Source organism: Notechis scutatus, chromosome 1 (genome assembly GCF_049901735.1).
Source record: "Notechis scutatus isolate UNSWTSFEM ecotype Mainland chromosome 1, rNotScu1.2, whole genome shotgun sequence".
In the NCBI taxonomy this organism is placed as follows: domain Eukaryota; kingdom Metazoa; phylum Chordata; class Lepidosauria; order Squamata; family Elapidae; genus Notechis; species Notechis scutatus.
The window spans coordinates 5,445,500-5,467,694 of NC_142009.1; the positions used below are offsets into that span (position 1 = coordinate 5,445,500).

At 44.8% G+C, this 22,195-nt stretch overlaps 1 protein-coding gene across 1 annotated transcript in view; it reads left to right on the forward strand.

Moving 5' to 3' along the window:
* Positions 1 to 1,734: 1,734 nt before the first annotated feature.
* Positions 1,735 to 22,195, forward strand: part of ULK2 (unc-51 like autophagy activating kinase 2) — a 141,681-nt gene continuing 121,220 nt past the window's right edge. Inside the window, exons 1-3 of the mRNA XM_087969553.1 lie at positions 1,735 to 3,029; positions 4,837 to 4,929; positions 14,226 to 14,267. Coding sequence (XP_087825679.1) covers positions 2,940 to 3,029; positions 4,837 to 4,929; positions 14,226 to 14,267 — 225 coding nt within the window. The 5' untranslated portion in view covers positions 1,735 to 2,939. The remainder of the gene's footprint in view (positions 3,030 to 4,836; positions 4,930 to 14,225; positions 14,268 to 22,195) is intronic.

A 22,195-nucleotide genomic window follows, 5' to 3' on the forward strand; every position in this document is an offset into this window, starting at 1 on the left:
TGACCTACAAGGTCCCTTCCAGCTCTGATTATCTGTAAATTGGGCATGTATGGACGTCAGCTCAGAAATCACTTCAATCCCTTAGAAGCTGATTGGGGAATTCTGGGAGTTGAACCTGAAACATCTTAAAATTCCCAAGTTTCAGAAATAAGCTTTATTGGGTTGAGATTTATAAACACATCTTTGGTTTATCAGGATATATGGATTGGAATACAGGTACTCCTGGTTTACGACCACAATGGAGCCCAACATTTCTGTTAAGTGAGTTTTGCCCCATTTTACAACCTTTCTTGCCACAGTTGTTAAGTGAATCACTGCCATTACTAGTCACACGGTTGTTAAGTGAATCTGGCTTCCCCACTGACTGCTTGTCAGAAGGTCGCAAAAGGGGATCACGACCGTGGGACGATTCATATTTATGGTTGAAGTGTCCTTGGGTCAGGTGATCCCTTTTTGTGACCTTGTAAGGCAAAGTCAATGGGGAAGCCTGATTCACTTAACAACCGTGTTACTAACATAATACAGGTAGTCCTCGACTTACAATAGTTCATTTAGTGACCGTTCAAAGTTAGAACGGCACAGAAAAAAATGACTTACAACTGTTTTTCACACTTACGACCATTGCCGCATCCTCATGGTCTCATGATCAAAATTCAGATGCTTGTCGACTGCTTCATATTTATGACAGTCACAGTGTCCTGGGGTCACTTGATCCCCTTTTGCGACCTCCTGACAAAGTCAACGGGGAAGCCAGATTAAGTGAACAACCGTGTGTCTAACTTAACAACTGCAGTGATTCACTTAATGACTGTGGCAGGAAAGATCGTAAAGGGGCAAAACTCACTTAAACAATCATTTCGCTTAACAGAAATGTTGGGCTCAGTTGTGGTCGTAACTCGAGGACTTCCTATAAACTGCACTGATTGACTTAACAGTGGCAAGGAAAGTCGTAAAATGGGACAAAATTTACTTAACGACTGCCTCGCTTAGCAACAGAAATGCCGAGCTCAATTGCAGTCGTAAATCGAGAACGACCTGTACTTGTACTTACAACACCCCTGCAGAGTAGGCTACTGGGGCTACATAAATCAAATAATGTATGGATAAAAATAATTTTGAATCCAGTTTCTAAATCCCTGCGCCTTTGAACCTTAGAAAAGCCATGAGATGCGGGTAGGCTGGACCTCTGTGTTTAATTTTAAAAGAAGCTAGACAGATTATGTTATTTCAGCACTGTAAAATTTCAGAAAGGACAGCTCCATTTCTAAAAAGCAGCAAGTGGGCTACCTCCTAAAAGAGGCCTGCTGAATAACTTGGCCAGAGGAGCAGAGTGGGAGGAAAAAGTTGGCCACCTCTCCTCATTGAGGTCTCCCTCCTTGAGAAGTCCAAATGCTGCCAACCTCTGTCTCAGAACAACACTTCGGTTGTGGAGTTCTTAAGTTAAAATCTTTTTGATTTAGGTGCGGGGGTCTTATGTCTGGCTTCTAACCGCTTATCTTGTATTTAAAAACAATTTTTTTTCAATATCAAGAATAACAGCCATTCCCCCCCCGTTTGGGGCAAGTTTTCTCCCTCAAATTTTCCCGCGCGCGGACTCTTTTTTTTTTTTTCCTCCTCCTCTCTCCCGCTTCGCCCCGCCCATTCTTTTTTTTTTTTTTAAATGTATTTTCCGGCGGAGGGAGACCGAAGAAAGCGCCTGCGCGAGACGTCCTATATAAATAGCTGGCGCCGCGCGGAAGCTTCGCCAGTCGCGGCCGGACGCCGGTGGGGGGGCAAGAGGTCTGAGGCCGCGGCGCTTGGAGAACGCGAGGGGCGGCAGCGGCAGTGGCGGCCTAAGGCGAAGGACTCCTCCCTTACGCTCCTTTTTTTTTTCTCCCTTTTGCAAAGACCTGTCAACCCCCTTTCCCCCCCCCCCACCCCACCCGCCTCGTTTTCAAGCCTCTTCATCTCCGGAGGCTTCTTCGAGGAAGGGCCGCCTTGCCCTCCCCTGCCTTTAAAGCCGGGGCAGAGAGGCAGGATGTAAAGAGAGCGATGGGCAAGGGGGAACTCCTTTACCCGGTCCCCCTTTTCATCCTCAGGCCAGGTTCTCTTTTGGGGGTGGGAAGGTTTTAATTTCCTTCCTCCCACCCCCCTTAAAAGCGATTCCGATTCTCTTCTGTGGGGCTCCCTTGCAATCTCCCTTCGCAAAAGCAAAAGGGGGAAAAAATAACTATCCTTCCTCCCTCCCTGCCTCATCTTAATCTTTCCTGCATTAACGGGTTTTTCCTCTTCTCCGTCCTCTTCCCCTCCTGAGGGCAGCTGTCATTGCCCCCCCTTTTTTTATACCTTGATTCCCCCCCATTCCTTCCAGGCATTATCACAACTGCCTGGGACGACCCCCTTAAAAAAAACCCCTTGTTTTTAAAGGGGTCTTTGGATGACAGCTACCTGCTTGGCTCCTTTATGGCTTTTTATGTTCCCCACCTGTAAACCCCACTCTTTTTTGGGGGGGCTTTTCTAAAGGGGTTTAATCCCCTCGCCCAATGCTAGGAATTTAGGATTTTTACCATCTTCGCTTGGAATTAGGAAAGGCTCCCTTCTTTAAACCTCTTTGGGGCTTTGGGCATCTTTCCTTTCTCCCAAAGAGGCTTCATCCACCCTACTGCTTCTCCTCCTCTTCCCACCCCCCAATGCCAGAAAACACCCATTGCCTATGGGAAGCTGGCCAATGCCCCCCCCCCTCCCCAGCCACCTGCCTGAGGTCAGCAGCAGCGTCATGCCAGCAGGTGCCCCTTTCTCTGGGGGCCAGGACGCGGGCAGAGCCAGCCCCCCTCTCCTAGCCTCTCCTCCCCCAGCCTGCTGATGTGAGCTTCGGCTTGTCCTTCCCTTTCTCCTTGTCCTCCTCCTCCCTGCGTGGTGTGTGTGTCCCCCCCCTTCAAGCTTCATGCCCCCTGAAGAACATGGAGGTGGTGGGAGATTTTGAATACAGCAAGAAAGACCTCATCGGGCATGGGGCTTTCGCCGTGGTCTTTAAGGGTCGGCACCGCAAGGTACGAGGGTGGAGGTGAGGGGTGGTGGGCAAAGGGAGAGAATTGGGGGGGTCTCCACTTCTTTGGTGGCGGATGGAGAAGGTAGATTGGGGTGAGGGTGGGGGGGGGCTTACAGGACTGCCAGGTGTGGGAAGGAGGGGGAATGTCTAGATTGAAGTTGCCTCCTGTGCTTTTTTCCATCCTCAAATTTACCTGGAAAGCCTTTCTCCTTAGCTGCCCTGTTTCTCTGCTGCTCTTTTTAACTAGGTGGCTGAGGTTTGGTTAGACCAGAAAGCAGTGTGTTTTTAAAAGCTGGGTGCCTTGTCACAAAAAATCGTTGGTTTTTTTTTCCCCTTCCCCTCTCCCTATTTTTTTTTTGGGGGGGGGAGGGGGCTGGGGTGTAGTTCTGCTGCCCGCTGGTGGACTTGCCTGCCTTGTTTTTCCTTCCCCAGCAAAGCCAAGATGGGATGATGTCAGCCTCGGAATGGCCTGTTACCCTCCCAACCTTTCTCCTCTCTCGTGTGCACACCGATGGCAAACCTGCACACTCTTTGAATCATAAAGGAGGAGGCTGGGGTTTTACAGGATCATGGGTTTTGTAGTCCAGGCTCTGGGGTTTTGCCAGCGGGGGGATGCCAACCTCTTGTCCAAAGGTTTGAATGAAGTTCCTAGCTTCTGTAAATAGATGGGTAGGTAGCTGTTTGATTTGTGGTTGGAGGGGAGGGGGAGCAACTCCCAACCCCCCAATCTCTTTCTTGAGTTGCTTCTTCTGCCAGGATCCCAGTGAGCCAGAAGTATTTCTTCTTTTCTTTTACAAGAAGCTCTTGGTGTTGGGTGTGTTTTGTTTTTTAAGCGTTGACCTCCCCTCTTGGTTTATCATATGGAGGTGTTCTTCTGTGTGTGTCCCTTTTTCAGTGTTCCTTTGATGGTTACATTTTGCTTCTGTTTACATTCCTTTCTTCTTATGGTAAGCTGCCTAGAGTAGTCCCACGGCAAGATTGGCAAATAAATTTAACTAATAATAACCAATAATAATAATTTGAAGGGGCCAAGCTACTCCTCAAGAATTTACTTCTAGCTTGACTTAGATATTTTTGGATCTTCACAAATGTCTTTTTTTTTTTGTTGGGTAACTTTGAACAACTTGGGATTGTTGTCTGTGTGTGTGTGTGTGATTCCTTTTGGGCACCTGCAATCTTGTTGAGACAGGGAACTTCTGGGCAAGATAAGGGAATGGTCTGCAGATCTCTTAAAAGGTGCCATTGCTTGGCTGACCGAACAGAGTAGGAGATCTTTGCTCTTGCCTGTTAAGCATTTGAACCTGAGTCTAGGATGTGCTGAAGGTGATTGCCTTGACTGTAAAAAGGACAAAGCTAGAAGGAGAAAGCTGTAACTTTTCCTCTTGTCCCTACGAAGAAGTTGTTATTGTGAACCCATTCTTAAGTTGCACTTAAGTTTGGGCCTGTGGTCCTAATTGTAAACTGTCAGCTGTTTGCAACTTGACATATCCTTCTAAGTCTTTTAGATGAGGGGTGTCCAACCTTGGCATCTTGAAGACCTGTGGACTTCAACTCCCAGGATTCCCTAGCCACTTTAAACTCTCCTAGGGGGGTGTTGGCGGTGTAATTAGGAGCTGGGAAAGCTGTAAACCAGGTGGAGAAAAAGAGGACTCAGCGGCTTCTTCCAGGAATCTTAATCATCATAAAGCTTTTAAAGGAAAAGAAGAAGAAAAGAAAAAAAAAGGCCAGATCGACTTGCTTCTCGTGACTGTTTACAAAATAAGAAAACTCGCTTGTACTTAAAACACTTTTCTCCGTCCTCTTTTCAGAAAACGGACTGGGAAGTGGCCATAAAGAGCATTAACAAAAAGAACTTGTCGAAGTCGCAGCTCCTGCTTGGGAAGGAGATAAAAATTTTGAAGGTATTGTACACTGTTTTCTTCCAAACCCAAAAGGCCTCCTTGCGCTGTTGTGTAGCTCACAACATGGGGAGCTCCGACAATCGCAGCAACTTAGCATTGTGTTGATACCTAGCAGAGCTTGCCTGGGGGGGGTTATTATTATTATTATTATTATTACCTTTATTTGTCAGAGTACAGCATGTGTACAAGAGATTGGCTGAGCCTCCCCTCGTGTAGTGCCTTTTTTTCCTAGTTTTAGATTTCACGAGGCATAGTGACATTTATATTGGCTATGTGCAGGTGGTCCTCGACTTACAATAGTTCATTTAGCGATCAGTTTGAAGTTACAGCAGCTTTGCAAAAAGTGACTTATTGACCGGTCCTCATACTTATATTCCTGTGATCGAAATTCAGACGCTTGGCAAGTGGCTCGTATTTATGACGGTCACAATGTCCCAGGGGGTCACTTGATCCCCTTTTGAGACCTCCTGACAAGCAAAGTCCAAGGGGGAGCCGGATTCCCTTAACAGCCGTGTCACTAACTTAACCGTTGCAGTGATTCACTTAACAACTATGCCAAGGAAGCTCGTAAAATGGGGCAAAATTCACTGAACGAATACTTTGCTTAGCGAGGCATTTTCAGCTCAGCTGTGGTTGTAAGTTGAGGACTGCCTGTATGCATAGACAACCTTCATTTGAGAGCCTTTTCTTTTGCTTTTTCCTTTTCCTTTGTTCTTAACTTATTGCACCTCTGTATGGTTTGCCAGTTGCACAGTGGCAGATAGGACGGCACTCCAGAACGAGGGTCTCCAACCGTGGCAACTTTAAGCCTGGCGGACTTCAACTCCCAGAAATTCCCAGCTAGCAAGCTGGCCAGGGGATTATGGGACTTGAAGTCTGCCAGGGTTAAAGTTGCCAAGGTTGGAGACCCCTGCTCCAGAGGGTTAACGTCATTGCCCAGAGGATCCTGGGTTGCCCCTCTCCCCTTTTTGGAAGAGCTTTATAGCTCCCGCTGCCTCAAGGAAGTTCAAAACATTCTCAAAGATCCATCCTGGGAGCCCTTTTTATTTGAACTATTACCATCTGGCAGCCAGTACAGGACAATTTAAAAAAAAAGGGCAAATAGGCTGAAAAACAGGGTAGTAACTCTATTGGATTCTCCTGTCTAGTGCAATATGAATGCAGTATCAGGGGTTTTCCATTCAATTATATAGAATGTGAAGGAGGTGTGTTGGTGTTTATTTTCATGGTCGTGATGTGCAACGAAGATGTTTGATTTCTTTGTACGAGGTGCAGTGACAAAGTAAACTAAAATTAAAAAAAACTCGTCAGTTTGGTTTGGAACAGATTGATGAGGACTTCTGGAATGGTGCGGAAGTTCCCTAATTCTGTTTCCCCAGCTTTTTTTCTTTTTGTTCCAAGCAAAACGCTAAGCAAGGCCAAAGGAACCACCTGAGTGATGAGTTGAAAATTTCTGACTTAGAGATGCTTAGCCGAAGGCAGCGCGATCTGGCAGCCGTGTAGAGGCTGACGGCGCAAACCACGTTTGCCTGCGCATGGTGCTTTTAATTTATTCTGGAGGAGGCGGAATCCTTGCAAATGCCACAGACAAGATAGTAGGAACGTGTACAGTTCGGTGGTAAAACATGCACTTTGTATACAGGGGAAATTCCAGGTTTAGCCCCCTGTCTCTGCGGTGTAAAAACAAAAAAAAAAACAGGGTTCAGGAGAATGGAACTACTCTTGGTGGAGATCTACCAACTGACGCTAAACCCATTTCTAGTTAGATTGGAATAAGGATTGTGATGGTAGAAACCCCTTCAGTTTTTTCTGGGTGTCCATTGAGCGCAAGGATAGAGAGAAGATGTTGATATTTTAAGAGAATAACAGAGTTGAAAGGGGGACCTTAAGGGGTCTTCCAGTCCAGCCCTCTGTTCAAGCAGGAGACCTGAGACCATTTCTGACAAGCGACTGTCCAATCCGTTCTTAAAAACCTTCGGAGATGGAGCACGCACAACTTCTGGTGGCAAGCTGTTCCGCTGTTTAATTGTTCTCACTGTCAGGATTTTTTTTTCCTGAGTTCTAGGTTGGGTCTCTCCTTGATCAGTTTCCATCCGTCGCTTCTTGTCCTGTCCTCAGGGGCTTTGGGAAAATAGCTTGACTCCTCCTCCTCCTTAGGGGCAGCCCCACAGATATTGGAAGATGCTATCATATCCGCCCCCCAGTCCTTCTTTTCTCTAAACTAGACATACCCAATTCCTGCAACTGTTCTTCACACATTTTGTCCCCTTATCATCTTCGCTGCCTTTCTCTGCAAATCTCAACATCCTTATTGGGTGACCCAAACCGGATACAAAAAAAAAAAAAAAAAAAGGTGTTGAGTGAGTTTTTCCCCATTTTACAATCTTTCTTACCATTGTTGTTAATCTGGGGATTGGCACATAGTCACCCAGTTGAGTTTCATGCCTAAGGCAGGATTAGAACTCACCGTCTCCTGGTGATTGGCACAAAGTCACCCAGCTGGCCTTCAGGCCTAAGGCAGGACTAGAATTCACTGTCTCCTGATGATTGACTCAAAGTCACCCAGCTGGCTTTCATGGCTAAGGCGGGACTAGAACTCACTGTCTCCTGGTGATTGGCCCAAAGTCACCCAGCTGGGTTTCATATCTAAGGCAGGACTAGAACTCACTGTCCCCTGGTGATTGGCCCAAAGTCACCCAGCTGGGTTTCATATCTAAGGCAGGACTAGAACTCTCTGTCCCCTGGTGATTGGCCCATAGTCACCCAGCTGGGTTTCATATCTAAGGCAGGACTAGAACTCTCTGTCCCCTGGTGATTGGCCCAAAGTCACCCAGCTGGGTTTCATATCTAAGGCAGGACTAGAACTCACTGTCCCCTGGTGATTGGCCCAAAGTCACCCAGCTGGGTTTCATATCTAAGGCAGGACTAGAACTCACTGTCCCCTGGTGATTGGCCCATAGTCACCCAGCTGGGTTTCATATCTAAGGCAGGACTAGAACTCTCTGTCCCCTGGTGATTGGCCCATAGTCACCCAGCTGGGTTTCATATCTAAGGCGGGACTAGAACTCACTGTCTCCTGGTGATTGGCCCAAAGTCACCCAGCTGGGTTTCATATCTAAGGCAGGACTAGAACTCACTGTCCCCTGGTGATTGGCCCATAGTCACCCAGCTGGGTTTCATATCTAAGGCAGGACTAGAACTCTCTGTCCCCTGGTGATTGGCCCATAGTCACCCAGCTGGGTTTCATATCTAAGGCAGGACTAGAACTCTCTGTCCCCTGGTGATTGGCCCATAGTCACCCAGCTGGGTTTCATATCTAAGGCAGGACTAGAACTCTCTGTCCCTGGTGATTGGCCCATAGTCACCCAGCTGGGTTTCATATCTAAGGCGGGACTAGAACTCACTGTCTCCTGGTGATTGGCCCAAAGTCACCCAGCTGGGTTTCATATCTAAGGCAGGACTAGAACTCACTGTCCCCTGGTGATTGGCCCATAGTCACCCAGCTGGGTTTCATATCTAAGGCAGGACTAGAACTCTCTGTCCCTGGTGATTGGCCCATAGTCACCCAGCTGGGTTTCATATCTAAGGCAGGACTAGAACTCTCTGTCCCCTGGTGATTGGCCCATAGTCACCCAGCTGGGTTTCATATCTAAGGCAGGACTAGAACTCACCGTCTCCTGGTGATTGGCCCAAAGTCACCCACCCAGCTTTCTTTACCTAAGGCAGGACTAGAACTCACCATCTCCTGGTGATTGGCACATGGTCACCCAGGTGGGTTTCATGCCTAAGGCAGGACTAGAACTCACACTCTCCTTTTTCAAACTTGGCATGTAGGAGTTTGTTCCTTTGCTACCCTTCAAGCCTGCACCTGTCAGGTGCCTCTTGGGCTGCAGCGAACCTTTGCTGAAATCCCTCAAACCTGCCCAATGTGATGCTCTCCAGGTGTGATGGGGCCTTGACTCCCACCCAGGCTGGAGAACATGAGAATTGAAGCCCAAGCTGGCGAGGGCAAGCTTGAGGAAGACCGAGCTAGCTAATTATTAGTTGATTTCCTTATCTGTATAGGGGTGGGAACCATGGCTTTTTTTTAAGACTTGTGGACTTCAACTCCCAGAATTCCTGAACCAGCCATGCAGGCCCTCTGGGAGTTGAAGTCCACACGTCTTAAAAGGGCCACAGTTTCCCGTTCCTGATCTGGAAATACAGGCCTTCTGAACTTTTTATTCAGCTTACAAGCTTCCACATATACTGAGCACCCCCAGTTTTTCACTTCCCGGGTACCGAAGGAGGCCATGGATGAGATGCGTAAGACTTCGGCCAAGTAAATAATCTCTCTTCTCCAGTACAAAGAGCCTCATTGGGGTGAATTACAGAGGCCCAGCAAAGAAGCAATTATTTCTAAAGGTTGGAAAATAAGGTTGGGGGGAGAATTGTGCCTCTTGCCTACCAGCATCGATCGGTATTCAGAGTTGAGGGCTGTTTGGAAACTGAAACAGTATTTGCTGTGTGAGCAAGGAGCCTGGGCGTGGCTTAGCTCAACTGTTCTGTACTAAAGCTGCTTGGTGCTGTGAAACTAAAACTGAAACTGAACCTCCTCTCCTCTGCTTGTGTTTTGCATTTGGAAGAGTTTTCAGGTGGGGAGGGGGAGTAGAACTCCTTAGCATCAGAGTGTGTTAATAATAATAATAATAATAATATAGGAAATACTAATAGTTCTGAGGGTCATTTGGAAAAATCCTTTCTTAGTGAGCCCCTAGAAGCCAAGAGGAACATATGTGTCAGATTTCAAGTTTGTAGGCTTTACGGTTCTGGAGATTTTGTGATGATGCCGTGAGTGGCATTTTGCTTTTATATCTATAGATAATTCCATCCACGCTTGCTCTGCAAACAAGCGCTTCTCTCTCTTTTTTTTTTTTTCTTGCAGAAAGTTGTGGTCTGAGCATAAGCGAAAACTTGTTAAAAAATAAGTATTTTATGCTACAGTGACCATGTGGACATCCTGTTTGACATTCAGATCTTTTGCAGTGTCAAGCTTATTGAAAGCCACAATCAGTCACTTGGTTCCCAACTGTCAGTCAAATGTGGAAGTGTTGTCAGGCAGGGACAATGGCCCTTCTGCCTGCTGTGCAAAATCAACCCTTTGTTTGTTTTATATGTTGCCTGTCTCACTGTTTTAAGTGACTCTGGACAACCCACAACAACATAAAAGCGTAGATGTAAAAGCATTGAAAGCATTAAAATTAATTTTAACAACAATGAAATAAAAGTACAAGTAAATTTGGAGAAAATCTTTTGAGAAGGAGCAAAGGAAGGCTGTGTCCCATTTCTAGCAACTGCTTAAGATACAAGTAGTCCTCAATTTATGACCTCAATTGAGTCCTGTTGCTAAGTGAGGTATTTATTGAGTTTTGTCCCGTGTTGCAACCTTTCTTGCCACCGTGGTTAAGTGAATCGCTGCAGTTGTTAAGTTAACCACGTGGTTGTTAAGTGAATCTGGCTTCCCTGTTGAATTTGCTTGTGAGAAAGTCACAAAAAGTCATCACTCAACCCTGGGACACTTCAACAGTCATTGTCATGCCCCTGTTGGAGTTTGATTCCCAGTGAGAAGTGGAACAGCTGACGGAGTGGAAATGTGGCTCCGGTGGCTGTGGAAGAAACTGGGGAAGGACGCAGTCCAGCTGGGCATTCAGAGGAAGACCCAGGCCCACCCCCTCTGCATCCTAGGGCACACAGGAAGGAACGGAGAAGGAAGCAACGTGGGCTACAGGGGAGAAAAAGGCCCTGATTCCCTTCATTAGCTGCAGCTGGGGAAACAGTTTAAAGAGGGTGTCTGCGCACAAAACCATGCTGGAAGCAAAGCCTGCATTATCTTTGTTTGTCAAGTCCTATCTGGGTTCTGGCGTCCTCCCAACCGGGTGTGTTTCGTTACCTTTTGAAGTCTGCAATCCCTTATCCTGCCCTGTCCCGTTAATTGCTGCAGCGTGGTTTGTGTTGCTTTTTATTTATAATTTAGATGTACTTTGGGTTCGGACTGAATTTCTTCCCTTTAAAAACTCTTCTTGGGAAGAGTTTTTTTCTCCAACCAGTGATAACTGGACATTGGGGGCCAAGTTGGAGGAATTAAAGGGACTCTACCTACTTTTGTGACTTTGTTGCTTTTGTACCACGCCCTGAGACATCACAGTCATAACTATGAGTCAGCGGCCATAAATACGAGTCAACTCATAAATATGAGTCAATCCAGCGCCTGGATTTTGCTCATGCGACCACAGGGAGGCTGCAACGGTTGTAAGTGTGAAAAACAGTCATAAAATTACTTTCAGTGACGTAACTTTGAACGACAGTCACTAAATGGACTGTTGTAAGTCGAGGACTATCTGTAATAGATCCTTCAGATCTGTTAGCTCTAGAGGTGATTGGGGAAAACAGGTTTTGTGGATAGGGACCTAAATTCAAAACTTTGGACCCAAATGGTTTCCTGGCTGTGATTTTGATGCCATTGTTGGCTGAGATTCTAGTCCCTAGTGTTCAAACAGGCATCAGAAATAGCAAATTATCCAAATTATACTTCAAGCCAAGGATGGATGCTTTAATTTGGATTCTTCCATTGATCAATCTTCAGTTCTTTCTCCTCTCCTCCAGTTACGTTGAATAATCATCCCGAAGTCAGAAAAGGTCCCTTATTTCAGAGCCGCCTTCGCCAGGATGATAAAACCTGAAGCTATCTATAACCACCTCTCCAAACAGACCCAAAGGGCGTCGGCGACCTAAAATCTCTGCTCTCTCTGTTTACAAAAACCAAGGAAGGGATCTCTAGATCTGTAAAAGTATCTTACTTGGACGTAGCCTAGAGCCCTCGGCTTTGGTGAGTTAACTTTTCCCAGAAACCCATTTCTGGGAAGCCATTCCTGGTTTGGTAAACACGGGACTGGTTTCAAAGACATCCGAAGGCTGGGTGGATTGAAAACTTGGCCAACCCTCCTCTCTTGGCTGATTCCAGAAGCAACGGATGGAAACTAATCAAGAGAGAGAATCAATCTGGAACGAAGGAGACATTTCCTGGCAGTCAGAACCAGTGGAACAGCTGGCCACCAGAAGCTGTGGGCGCTCCAACACTGGAGGTGTTTAAGAAGAAGAGATTGGATAACCCTTTGTCTGAAATGGTGCCAGGGCAGTGATGGTGAATCTTTTGGGCACCCAATGCCCAAACCGAAATGCGCATGCCTGAGCGTGCATGTATGTGTGCTTGCCGAAAACCAGCTGACCGGTTCGTGCGTGCCTGTTTTTTGCCCATTTTTTTGGCTGTTTTGAGGCCGGTTTTTGCACCAAAAACACCCCCAGAAAACAGCCTGTTTTTTTGCCCGTTTTCAGGCAGTTTTTGGCTGGAAAAACAGCCTGGAAATGGCCTGCAAAACAGCCTATTTTCCAGCCGTTTTTGGGGGCCATTTTCCGGCACTCCGCCGCCTGCGAACACCAGCTAGCTGGTGCGCCAGAAACCAGAAGAGGAGCTGGCGATGGTGCACGTGCCCACTGAAAGGGCTTGGCATGCCACCTCTGGCAGGCGTGCCATAGGTTCCCCATCACAGGTAAAGGGTCTCCTGTATCAATCAGGACTCCAACAAATCCACCCCCATTCAAATCATGTCTCTAGCCGCATCTCTCAGAGGAAATTGATTAGAAGTGGCCATGTTGGCATTAGCTGGATGCAGCCGATACTAAAATACATCCTTCATTTCCCCCTTGACCCTAATCTTCCCCCCTCTTCCTGGATGTATATTCTCCAATGGGACACATCCATAGTCAAGAGTCATCTATCATGCTCTCCAGTAATATTCTTGCACTCCAGTAACTTCGGGCTGCCATGGCGATTATCTAGGCCAGGGGTCTCCCAACCTTGGCCACTTTAAGCCTGGAGGACTTCAACTCCCAGAATTCCTCAGCCAGCAATGCTGGCTGAGGAATTCTGGGAGTTGAAGTCCTCCAGGCTTAAAGTGGCCAAGGTTGGAGACCCCTGGCCTAGGCACTTGAGGAATGCACTGTTTTCCCCCACTCCCTTTCTGCTGGCAGCTAAAAAGACCAAAGGAGTATCTTTTTAGTTGACATCCTGCCTTAGCAGGGGGTTGGACTAGAACAGGGGTCTTCAAACTTGGCAGCTTTAAGACTTATGGACTTCAACTCCCAGAATTCCTCCTCCAGTCATGTTAGCTCAGGAATTCTGGGAGTTGAAGTCCACCAGTCTTAAACTTGCCAAGTTTGAAGACCCTTGGACTAGAAGACCTCCCAAATCCCTTCCAACTCTGTTATTTTATAATTATTCACGTATTGAGAGAGAGAACCTCTTAGTTCCAAGGTGAAAGGTGTGCCAGCTGAATTTCCTCACATTCTAGGGTCACCTGAGGTCATTGTTCTTTTTTTTTCCCTGATGGAAACTAAGAACAGGACTTTCTTAGTAGTGGCACCACTGGGCGCAGCTGAGCCTAGAGATCACGACTCTCACCTATTTGATTCTCAGGAAGAAACTGTGGAAATAATTTCGATGGCAGCACGTACAGTTTACAACCGTTCATTTAGTGACCCTTCGAAGTTAACAACGGCACTGAGAAAAAGTGACTTGGGACCGTTTTTCACATTTACGACTTTGTAGCATCCCCATAGTCCCGTGAGCCAAATTCAGACGCTTGGCAATATATATATATCCTGGTTGTATAGTTTTTAATTGTTAATTGTTTTAATTTGTTTTACATTGTTATTTGTATATGTCTTTTGGGGTTGTTCAGTTGTATGTTGTGAAAGAGCACCTTATTTCGTTGTTCTCAGGTTCTGAGTACAATGACAATAAATTTATCTACCTATCTATCTATCTATCTATCTGCTATCTATTTATCTATCTATCTATCTATCTATCTATCTATCTATCTATCTATCTATCTATCTATCTATCTATCTATCTATCTATCTATCTGCTATCTATTTATCTATCTATCTATCTGCTATCTATCTATCTATCTATCTATCTATCTATCTATCTATCTATCTATCTATCTTTTGACAACTTCTGACAAGCAGAGTCAACAGGGAAGCCAGATTCACTTAACAACCGTGTTAACTAACTTATCAACCACAGGGATTCACTTAACCATGGCAAGAAAGGTGGTAACATGGGGCAAAACTCACTTAAATGTATTGCTTAACCACAGACATGTTGGGCTCCATGGTGGTCATTAGTTGAGGACTGCCTGTACAGGACTGGCTTTGGTCAGATTCTCCCTCTGAACTATTTGTCTTTTATTTTCCAGGAACTGCAACATGAAAACATTGTGGCCCTGTATGATGTCCAGGTGAGTTTGTGTTTCTGAGTCGTCCATTGCACTTTTTTTTTTTTTTAAATGAACCTGTGTCCTTATACCAATGGGTCTTCAAACTTGGCAAGTGTAAGACTTGTGGACTTCAACTCCCAGAATTCCTGAGCTAACATGACTGGAGGAGGAATTCTGGGAGTTGAAGTCCACACGTCTTAAAGCTGTCAAGTTTGAAGACCCCTGTTGTGGTTTGCCGGCAGCCTGCGGAGATGGCAGCAGAATCAGACAGTGGGGAAGAACAGGGACCAGTCCAGGAGTTTGGGGAGGACTCGAAAGATCGGTCCTGCATCCGATACAGAGATGGGGCCAGGGCCATCTGGGAATTATGTGCTGACCCCAGAGCCTCCAGAATCGGACAGCAGCGAAGCAGAGGAACAAGGGGAGCCTGTTCCCAGTATGCGTGCGCGCAGAGCTGCTAGAAGGCAAGGGCAGACAAAAGGGCAACTCTGGAATAAGGCTTGGAGGTGATTGCCCCTCCCCTAAGGTATAAAGGAAGTGCAAAGGTAGGAAAACCTTTGCAGGAAGCAAAGTCGTTTGTTCTACTCGGATTAAACATTGAAGCTCTGTGTGGATTTTGTACTTCAGTTGGTTTTTTCCCAGTTAATTTGGCATTTTAGTTGTTGGCAGCAATTCAAAGGAGAGAAAGGTGGGTGCTTATCTCGAGGGACTGTGTGGGACTCATTACAGACTGGGAATGAACATAATTTCCAGTGTTGAAATAAAACGAGTTGTTTGGACTAAGTGTGTGCTTAATTACGGTCTCAGGAAGCCTTGGTCAGAACAACCCCTGCCCTATACAATGTCTCCTTGCCTCTCACCTGTTTTATTTCTTGCACCAAACGTCCCTTTTTTAACAGTGGTGTTTTTGTATCGGCGTTGCACCTGTGAATATGTGCAGTCCGCCAAAGCATACAATTTTTTTTTTTATTGTGTAGGGTGGGAAAAGTGCCTTTTTGGTTGACAAGCACACAAGAGTTGTGGGAGAACCATTGTTTTGAATCTTGACTAAAAGAACGTACAGGTAGTCCTTGACTTAGAGCAGTGCATTTAGTGACCGCTCAAACAGCACTGAGAAAAAAATAACTTACCACCATTGTTCACACTTTACAGTCGTCGCAGCATCCCCGTGGTCACAAAATTCAAATGCTTGGGAACTGACTCACATTTATGACCGTTGCAGTGTCCCAGGGTCCTGGGATTGCCTTTTGCAAGTCAACGGTAAAGCCAGATTCACTTAACAACCATGTTACTAGTTTAGCAACCACAGGGATTCACTTAACAACTGTGGCACTAAAAGGCCATAGAATTGGGCAAACTTCACTTAACAAATGTCTCACATAGTAACAGAAATTTGGGGCTCAATTGTGGTCATAAGTTGAGGACTACCTGTATAACTTTGGTTGCTTTAAAAATAAAGGCTGGCTGTTTCTATTGGAGATGTCTCAAGTTAGGGATTGACTTGGCAGGTGCCTGCAGTATTCTTGGTGTTCTTCAGTTATGTTTAGTCAATTTTCTGCCATTGAGTTTATTAATTTTTTTATTTTAATAAGTTTGTATTGATTCTTCCCAGTCACACATATTTTACCCAGGATAAGTGGTAAATAGACCTATGCAAATTGTCATTGGTGAATGTCATTGTAATCCGCTTAGTGGCAAAATTGCTTTTTTAAAGGAATAGAATAGAATAGAGAATATAGAATAGAATAGAATAGAATAGAATAGAATAGAATAGAATAGAATAGAATAGAATAGCTGTATTGTGATTTTAAATTTATTATTTTAACACTAATTGGCATACATTAAAAATGAAATTTCATTGCATATAGCTCTTAAAGGGTCAGCACCTCCAATTTTACACTACCTAAATATGACAAGATAAATAGATAAATATAAAATTATGTATATGCCCACATATACTATGTGACAAGAGAGAAACAACAGTCTAATTCAGATGTATACATGTTGATGGTGAGTAAAACGAATCTTGCGAGTTTACCAGATGGATGGCATAGGGAGCAAAGCTGTTAGATTCTGGTAGTCCTGCTAGAAATACTTTGAAATCTCCTCCCGGAGGGGAGCAACAGAAACAGAGACCATGAAGTGGGTGTGTGGGGTCTCTAACAATGCTTTGAGCTCAAAGCACATAGCGCTTGTAAGTAGCTTCCTGAATAACGGAAGCGAACTTCCTATAATCTCCGCTGTCCTCACCACTCTCGGTAGGGACTTTCTATCTGAGGCACTGCTGCCCTCAAACCAAACAGGGATGCGGTTTATTAAAACGATCTCAATTGTGCCTCTGTAAAAAGATTGTGCAATCTTTATTTTTGTAGTCCTCGACAGTTCATTTAGCGACCAGTCAAAGTTACATCATCACTGGGGGAAAAAAGTTACACGACTGGAAAAGGGACTTACAGCCCTTTTTCACACAACCTTTGCAACATGCCCAGTCACATGATCCAAATTCAGACGCTGGGCAACCGACTCATTTGTGATGGTCGCAGTGTCCTGAGGGACATGCGATCCCCTTTTGTAACCTTCTTGACAAGCACAATCAGTGGGGAAGCCAGATTTACTTCACAAACGTCTTCCTAACTTAAAAATTACATTGATTCACTTAACGATGGTGCCAGGAAAGGTCGTAAAATGGGGCAAGTCTCACTTAGCAACAGAAATTAGGCTCAGTTGTGATTGTAAGTCAAGGACTGCCTGTTATACCCTAAGCTGTCAACGAGACCGAAGTCCCAGCTGCATGCAAATTGGCCAATTGAGCTGTGTGGCTTTAACGGCCCTTTAAAAGGCTCGTGGAAATTGAAAAAATAAAATTAAGCATTCAAGCCTGTGCTCTGCTTCATGGATTTTCTCCTCCCTTTCTCTGCCTCGTATCCTCGGCGCCTCTGCTTCACTTCATTCAAGCTGGAAAGTTTATTAGCATAATGTGCTTGAGGCCAGATAATGTGTTTCTTGCGAGGCAGCAAACGATGTCTCCCGGCGATGCTTGGATGCCGTTGTATTTATGAAATTACAAAGTTTATCCTGTGGTGAGCAAACTGCCTTCCCCTGTTTTTCTGGTGTCTCACCTTTCATTCTGGTGTTTTTTTTTAACAGACTAACAGATTAACAGAGTTGGAAGGGACCTTGTAAGTCATCTAGTCCAACCCCCTGCCCAAGCAGGAGACCCTACACCATTTCTGACAAATGGCAGTCCAATCTCTTCCCTGAAAGCTTCCAGTTCTTCCACTTCTGTTCCACAGGTTAATTGCTCTCCCTGTCAGGAAATTCCTCCTTATTTCCAGGTTGAATCTCTCCTGGTTCAGTTTCCATCCATTATTCCTTGTCTGGCCTTCAGGTATCTTGGAAAATAGCCTGAGCCTCTCCTTTCTCTGGGGGTCAGGCTATTTTCCAAGGTCCCCGAAGGCCAGACAAGGAATAATGGATGGAAACTGATCAAGGAGAGATTCAACCTGGAAATAAGTTCTTACTACTCTGGTTCTTACTCTCATGTTGGTAGGGAAGCAGGTTGCGCTTTGAAAGGGTGGCGTTGGGAGAATGCTCCGAAGGAGGCATCCCAGAGGCAACTGGACTTTCTTGGATTTTCTTTGAAAACGTTTTGCTTCTCATCCAAGAAGCTTTTTCAGGAAAGAACTGAAGACTCCTCTTGTATGAGAAGCAAAACATTTTCAAAGAAAATCCAAGAAAATCCAGTTGCCTTGTGGGAAGAAAAAAAAAAACCTTTGGGAGAACCATAACCTGGATGATTGAGAATCTCCACATATTGTTAATTATTTTTAGACTCCATTACGCTTATTGTTTTCCTCCTATATACATTTACATATATATTAAAGGATGTAATCCTTTTATTCAGTATCTTGCTTGTATCTAGCCTCGGGGCTCTAATAATTAAGTTTGAATTTGATTTCCACTGCTTAAAGTCTGTAGAGATTCTCCGTCATTCAGGTCATGGTTGTCCCAGAGGTGCTTTTTTCAGGAGGCAACTGGACTTTTCTTGTATGTGTGTTTTTCTTTTGAAGATGTTTCACTTCTCATCCAAGAAGCTTCTTCAGCTCTGACTGGGTGGTGGGGAATGGAAGGGTTTATACTCCTTGCAGACAGCTAGTCATTTGCATCCTTTAAGTGGGTCGTTGAGGCCGCTTGGAGGTTTATCTGTGTCCTCAGGGTCATCTTGAGTGGTGCAAATGGTTCCTGTAGTCTGCAATTTTTTTCCTCTGGAAATCCATTCCTCCTCCCATACACCCTTCATCCCAAATTGTATAGCTAAAAATCAGACTCCCAAGTGCATCCCCCGCTATCCTGTCAAAGTTGAAGAAGCTTCTTGGATGAGAAACAAAACATCTTCAAAAGAGGGGAAAAAAAACAAGAAAGTCCAGTTGCCTCCTGAATAAAAGAACCTTTGGGACCATTTCCACTGTTTGAATTTGATTTCAGATTTTAGGAGACCATAGGGAAACAAGATGAATGTATGCTGGTCAGAACTCCGTTCTGTCTTGATATTTTAGCAGCTGCTGTGTCTTTTATACAGACCTGGCAGTGAATTTGCTACTTCGTCCCATGGTTTTGGCTCCAACATTGCCAGCCCAAATTTTGTGTTTCTGGATGCAAATGTTTCCTGGCCTGTATCTTTCCTTTAGCCATCTTCTCGGGTCTGTTTCCCCTGGGGAAAGTAAGGGCAGAAGTCCCAATTTTTCTTTCTTTTCTTTTTTCTTTTTGCTTTTGAATCCCTTACTAGTTTTTCCTACCACCAATATAAACTGGAGGAAGGAGGCAGAACATCACAGCTGCAATGCAGTTTATCTTGGGAAAGACACAGAATTTGCCCTGAAATCCAGATTAACTGATACTGCACACCATCTGCGTTTATTGTGGTTTGCGTGTCTGATCTTCCCCTTCTCCCACCTTCCTCCCAAAAGCTGGAACCTCCATTCCTGATGAATTGCTGCAATTTTTATGACTGCCTTTTAATTTTATTTATACATTTCCTCTCCCAAAACATAGGATGTAAAACATCAGGACTACCTAAGGGTGATTTGCTGTTTTCTGACACACGGGCTGCTTATATGCAGGTAGTTCTTGATTTATGACCACAGTTGTGGCCAGAATTTTCATTGCTAAGCCAGGTAGTTGTTAAATGACTCTGGCCCAATGTTATTAATTTTTTGCCATGAGTGTTAAGCAAATCATAGAACATTAGAATTCATTCCTTCCCTCCTCCCTCCTTCCCCCTTCCTTCCTTCCTCCCCCCTTCCTTCCTTCCTTCCTTCCTTCCCTCCCTCCTTCCTTCCTTCCTTCCCTCCCTCTCTTCTTCCAGAATCATAAGGCTGGAAGGGACCTTAGAGGTCTTCTAGTCCAACCTCCTGTTCAAGAAGGAGCCCCTATACCATTTCAGACAAGTGACTGTCCAATCTCTTCTTAAAAACCTCCAGTGATGGAGCACCCACAACTTCTGGTGGCAAGCTGTTCCCCTGGTTAATTGTCCTCACTGTTAGGAAATTTCTCCTTAGTTCTAAGTTGCTTCTCTCCTTGATTAGTTTCCACCCATTGCCTCTTGTCTTGCCTTCAGGGGCTTTGGAGAATAGCTCGACTCCCTCTTCTTTGGGGCAGCCCCTCAGATACTGGAACACTGCTATCATGTTTTCCCTAGTCCTTTTTATTAAATTAGACATACCCAATTCCTGCAATTCCTTCATATGTTTTAGCCTCCAGCCCCCTAATCCTCTTGGTTGCTCTTCTCGGCACTCTTTCCGAGTCTCAACATCTTTTTCACATCACGGCGAATTAAAATATTGTACAAAACCCAGCAATGCCAGAACTAGACCAGACTGAGTTAGTTTATCAGTAGGTGATGTCCTTTGGCAATTTAGGTCTGAATCAACTTTCCACAACCTTTGGTCACCAGTTTTGGTTACCACGATGTAAAAAAGATGTTGAGGCTCTAGAAAAAGTGCAGAGAAGAGCAACAAAGAGGATTAGGGGACAGGTGGCTAGAACATATAAAGAACTGTTGCAGGAATTGGGTATGTCTAGTCTAACAAAGAGAAGAACCAGGGATGACATGATAGCAGTGTTCCCATATCTCAGGGGCTGCCCCAAAGAAGAGGGAGTCAAGCTATTCTCCAAAGCAACTGAAGGCAGGAGAAGAAGCAACGGATGGAAACTAAACAAGGAGAGAAGCAACCTAGAACTAAGGAGGAATTTCCTGACAAGGCAGTCAGTGGAATAACTTGCCTCCAGAAGTTGTAAATGCTCCAACACTGGAGGTTTTTAAGTAGGGATTAAAAAATAAAAAATAAAAGGAGGGAGAAAATTGAATAATGGAATTACTAGGTATATTTAACTGATACGGTGGTAGGCATTTGGAGAGAGTTTTGAAAGGTTGAAAATAAGCATTGAAGGATTATGAATTAATGTGAAAATTATGCACTGAGAGATATGATCGATATTAATTTTGCCTATGCTAAAATGTATGATATATTGATGCCACCATTATTAATGTATCGCTGTGCATATGCAGATTGGAATCAAAAAATTTGTGGAAAAAAAAGAGAAGAGATTGGACAGCCGATTGTCTGAAGTGGTGTAGGGTTTCCTGCCTAGGCAGGGGGTTGGACTAGAGGACCTCCAAGGTCCCTTCCAACTCTGTTACTCTGTTATTCATTCTTCTCAGCGTTTGCTCAAAAGTGTGTTTCCTCATTTAGCACCAGGATTTCTCTCCTCCTCCCAGGTCTGCGGGAACCTCTAATAAGGAAGGACTGCTGTTTTTTTTTCCTTTGGAAATGTGACTTGCCCCATCTCGTTCCTGGATAATTGAAAAGGTGCTGGCTTGGCAAATGTTTGTTGTGAGGCTTTTCCTGTTTGGTGGCCATGCCAACAAGAGTTGGAGGTTTGGCTGATCCTTCCAGCTCTCGACATAATTAATGGCTTGTTACAGAGGAGAGGATGTGTGCGAACGTCACCGCATGCAACGCCTGCGATAAAATAGGAGACTTGGCAGGCCGTTTGAAACGTACAGTAGTATAAATCATTTTGGTATACACGCCGTCAACCAAAATAAGGCTGAACGACATTTCCATGTTGAGATACTTGACAACACCAGACTAATATTTATGACGTACCTCGCCCACAGTCATTTGCCGAGATTGGCAGCTGTGGGAATGGAACAAATGAAAGCAATACGTCGTTGGCAAAAGCAGAGGCAAATCTTTGGAGAGCCAAATCTCAAGCTTCTTTGTTTTTCTGCTTTTAAATGCCCCTCCCTAAACATCCACCCTGGTTCTCTTTTGGCACTTGGCATGGAATAGGAGTGTTAACACTTTGCCTCCGTCTCTTGTTTTTTCCAAGGATCATTTCTCATTCCAATTTAGCTTCACTTTACCCCAGGGCTTCTCAGCCTTGCCAGCTTTAAGATCTGTGGACTTCAGGTCCCAGAATTCCCCAGCCAGCAAGATGGCTTTCTCCACTTTCTCCAATTTGATGACAGTTGTGTTCTGACCACTACTAAAACTGTCTGTCTATCTATATCTATATCTATATCTAATCTCGACAGACAGACAGACAGTTTTAGTAATGGTCAGAACAGATGAATGGATGGATAGAGACAGATATAGATTGATTAGATAGATAGATAAGATAGATATAGATAAATATATTTGTGTGTGTATAAGTGTGTGTGTGTGTGTGTGTGTATGTATGTATGTATGTATGGTATTCAGCTTTGTTCAGGTATTTTCCCATGTCGTTGTAGTTGTGCTTTTAAAGTTGTAGCAACGTTTCAGCAGAATCTCATCTGCCATCATCAGGCTTCTGTATTGTGTCCGTCCAGTTGCAGCATGAATAAACAAGATGACACCTCCCGCCCACCAGCCATTTGGAAACCCGCCCTCATGAACAGACGA